Source organism: Nothobranchius furzeri, chromosome 3 (genome assembly GCF_043380555.1).
Source record: "Nothobranchius furzeri strain GRZ-AD chromosome 3, NfurGRZ-RIMD1, whole genome shotgun sequence".
In the NCBI taxonomy this organism is placed as follows: Eukaryota; Metazoa; Chordata; class Actinopteri; order Cyprinodontiformes; family Nothobranchiidae; genus Nothobranchius; species Nothobranchius furzeri.
In genome coordinates, this window is record NC_091743.1 from 35,682,075 (window position 1) to 35,686,033 (window position 3,959).

The 3,959-nt window shown below is 46.6% G+C and overlaps 1 protein-coding gene across 1 annotated transcript; it reads right to left on the reverse strand.

Moving 5' to 3' along the window:
- Positions 1-1,638: 1,638 nt before the first annotated feature.
- LOC129159758 (cyclin-dependent kinase 1-like) lies at positions 1,639-2,514 on the reverse strand. The gene has a single exon (XM_054736951.2). The coding sequence runs from the start codon at positions 2,512-2,514 to the stop codon at positions 1,639-1,641; it is 876 nt and encodes a 291-aa protein (XP_054592926.2).
- Between the last annotated feature and the right edge of the window lie 1,445 nt (positions 2,515-3,959).

Sequence of the window (3,959 nt, forward strand, 5' to 3'; positions counted from 1 at the left end):
TTGTGTTTCCCTACGTGGAATTTTTTCAGGTGGTCTGGCATGCATACAGTGACCGTGCACACGTTGCCGGGTTGGTCCGATAAATCCGCTGTAATGGCCATATCGCCAACAACGCAGTGCCTCAGCATAGAGAAATCTAGCCGGTCTTCGTCGACGCGACCCCACCATCTGTCCTTGAGTACGTCGAGGAAATTGCCCCACGTGTCCCGGAGCGTAGTAACCCCTGGCGTAGCTGTGATACGGTAGCCCTCCTTTGCAAAGTTATCCATTTCTATGTCATAGGTTATCATTTTGTCTACTAGGTCCATATCCGACAGGGCTTTGACATTACAAGACGCATTCTGCCGGGAATCGTATCTAGTCACGGAGACATTCTGAATCTCGGTATCCGTCGTGACTCTCTCCTTACAAGGTACATGACATTGAGAGTATTTTTCAGCATTGGAGACGTTGTGTAGCGCGACATCACCACACGTGTTGGTCTTCGACTCAGGTGGTTTGTTTACACTGCCGCCGGTGGCAGTCTTCATGCTAGTCGAGTTGTAGCGGTTTGTGCACGCCGGTTCTACGCATTGCACACTTGTAACCACGTTGTAATGGTTACCACTGTTTATAATGTATATACCCTCGCGTACGGTAGTGTTCTCTGGTGTGAAGCGTAACCACTTTCCATTGAGATACGTGTATATGAACAATGACAACAGCTGCGCCGTCGCATGTACTTCCACCTCAGTGGCCCAGGTTCCGGGAACGTCCATCTGTGTGGCCTCTATGTACTGTGCGCCAGAGGTACGAGAAGACAAATTAGAGTGATTTGTGTCTATTCTATGTACAACCTCGTTCACCACAGCCATTCGTATGAGTTTGTGGTTATTCTGCGTGTTACACAGCGCTGAACTGATAGCTCTAAAAAAACAATTACCGTCCATATCCACTGTATCTATTCCGCAAGGCGGACCAAGTGCCATTGGAGTGGTTGTTTCACATCTAGCGTTGGAATTGACAATCGTATAGGCAAGTCCTAATTTTTTACACACAGACCATTTGGTTTGCTCACGTATTGGGTCATACGTAAAGTGTTCAGTGAGCGAGTCTATCACCTCGCAGTCTGAATCACTCTCACCATCCATACTGGTGGCTAGGTGTGTATGAGGCGAGAGTCTTGTCACGACAAGACACTCCGTAAATACTATATATAACTAGGTATTTCCCGTCTCGACAATTTCAGCGGCGAAAACAAACTCAAATATAATAGCAATCTTCATTAAAAAGACTATGGCTTGGTGGCTATTATATGGCGGCATTTATTAGTCATGGAGTACAATTGAATGGTGTACAGAGTGTTGTGTAATATGTATGTATTTGTAATAAAAACACAGAAACAGGAAAGCTGTTTATAGTATTTGCTTTATTTTAGCCTAACAACGAAGGACCCTTTCACGTGTACATCGACACCAATCCTTATAGTAAGGCGTACTATAAAGTACACAAGCATGAGGCATACTATAAAGTACACAAGCATGAAAGTATATCTTTCGAGTAATATACCTATTCGGAAGATTACAAAACAGGGTACAATGGTGTATAACGGAGTCTTGTTGTGACAATTAATGGCACTAATAAAATACATCAAGCCATCTAGTTCATCACATGGTCTCTGATGGTGTTTATATCGTCTAAAGAAACACTCGACAGACTTTTCCACTCATTGTCTGCGAGCAGCTCGCGAGCCGTCCATCTCTCGCTTGGTTGCAACCGCAAGAGTTTAAAAACGATTCTTGTAGTGTGTTCGCATGCCATCACATTGGGCATCGTCTTATTATAACACGGTTGTACATCGTTCTTGGTTTGGAAGGTGCGCATGATGATAGTGTACGTGGACTCAGACGATGGTCTTTTTCCACGAAGGAAAACCATGGTATTTTCCGTTGCGTCCACAATCATAACCCCAAGACTCCACATATCAATTGCACACGTGTAGTTCATCGTATCCCCGTCGTAAAACAACTCGGGTGCCCTGTACGGTTCTGTGACCACCGTTGTACTCATCGGTGCTACAGCGTACCTCGAAAGTCCCATGTCAGAAAGTTTCACGTTTAGCGTGTCTGTAAGCAATACGTTCGAAGGAACAAGGTCTCTGTGTATTATGTTTCGCGCGTGCATATAAGCAAGCGCGTTTGCAACCTCGCAGGAAAATCGGCTCACAAACGCGAGCGGTAACGGGACGCGCGGATATCGGAATAGCACTCGATGTAATGTAAGAGGACAGTAGGGCATTAGTGTCGCTATTTCGTTCTCGTACATAAAACACTTTTCGATTTCAATTATATTAGGGTGTCCTTGTAGCGCTTTCAAACATGAAAGTTCTCTGATCGCACATTGTGAAACGCTAGCGTCGGCTGCGTTTATGTGACATTTTAGCGCGTACCTACGTTGCGTCGTTGTACATTTCACTAAAAAAACACGTCCATACGAGCCGCGTCCAATCTGCTGTACGACGTCGTAGTCGTCCATGTTCAACACAGTGAGGACCACAGTACCGTGCAACGGCTGGCGTATGGAATCACGGCCGTCTGTGAGGTGAGAAAGAGTACTGCTGACGAACTGCTTCTACACGCAAAGTAGTCAGCGAAGGCGCGTTCGGTGGGTGTGCACCGAGTTGCTTGCAGTGTTCTGATATTTATACAGTGCTGCAGACTGTGCTGTGCTAAAAGGAAGTTTTTGGTTCATTGGTCGGAGTAACAATACTCTTGATTTACGGGGAGGGGTGTTTCAGCGCGTATATACACACGTATAAAGAAATATCCTGTCTTAACGGTACATTTCGTCTGTAGCTGCAATGGCTACGTTTCTCGGTAGTACATCATCGACAGATACGCCTGTAGCCACGCGATCTTATCGGTGTGTAACTGTAGACATAGGAGCTGCAGAATGGAAGATTGCACACTCGATCAGCGTTAGTTACATCCTATCAGAACGCGAAGTGCCTTGTCTGAAGTTTACGACCATCGCAGAGGTACAAGACGAAAAAGACTGGACGTATTGGCCATGCGTACCACAGGAGCTAACTTCACAGGGCAGACCAACAACATCGCTCTGTATACCGCTAAGAGGCGCGTTGGATTTGCTACATTTACTTCTGACGGGAAATAAGGATATAGCTCGCACCGCGGGCTACGACAGCGTTTTTCCGTACGACGGCGAAGTAACAGACGACGGCTTCAGGTATAATTTAGTGGCGCTGGCTAGTGTGTTAGGGCGCATGAATGTTCCATCCGAGTTGAACTTCAACTCGGTCGCCCTCGGAGATATCGGCGAACCTGTAACAGGTTTCTGGGGCATTTACAGATGTCCCACAGGTCTTGTATTCATCACATCCGATACATGGACCGATTGGGAAAGTGCTGATGACAAAATAATCACGCCCCCGGCTATATGCCCAGCCGATCCTGGGTCTGACGCGGAGGGTGACCGTGACGACGAAATGCTCACACCTCCTTTTGAACACTCAGAGGAGTCTGGTTATGGTACAGGGAGCGATCGCGACGATGATGAAGCCATGTCATCGTCCGTACATTCGGATGACTCTGGTTACGAGGACGATGTTGTGTTTCCCCTGTGTCACAGCGAACAATTGCCGAGCTTGGTGGCGATTTTACACCAGTGGCTAGATGCGGCTGTAGCGCAGTGTCTTGTTGTCAATTGCAGAACACCAGACCGCGTTACGCTTGTTCCCGTGCGGGAAAGGAACAATGACCCCGAGTGTAGCCATCAAACTCAAATGACACGGTGGCCTCAACTGACAAAGGACGAAAAGCAGGCTATGACTACAATAACCTACGTGTATGAATGATAACCGTAATAATTCCCTTTGTATGATGCATGCCTTCGTCCTAACTGTGATAATACCTTTGGGAAAGCTAATAAAAACATTTTCACTCTGACCATTCTGCTTCTAT

Bases quoted from the DNA above. Each gene is read 5' to 3' on its own strand.
- LOC129159758 (XM_054736951.2), bottom strand. From the start codon at position 2,514: ATGGACGACTACGACGTCGTACAGCAGATTGGACGCGGCTCGTATGGA.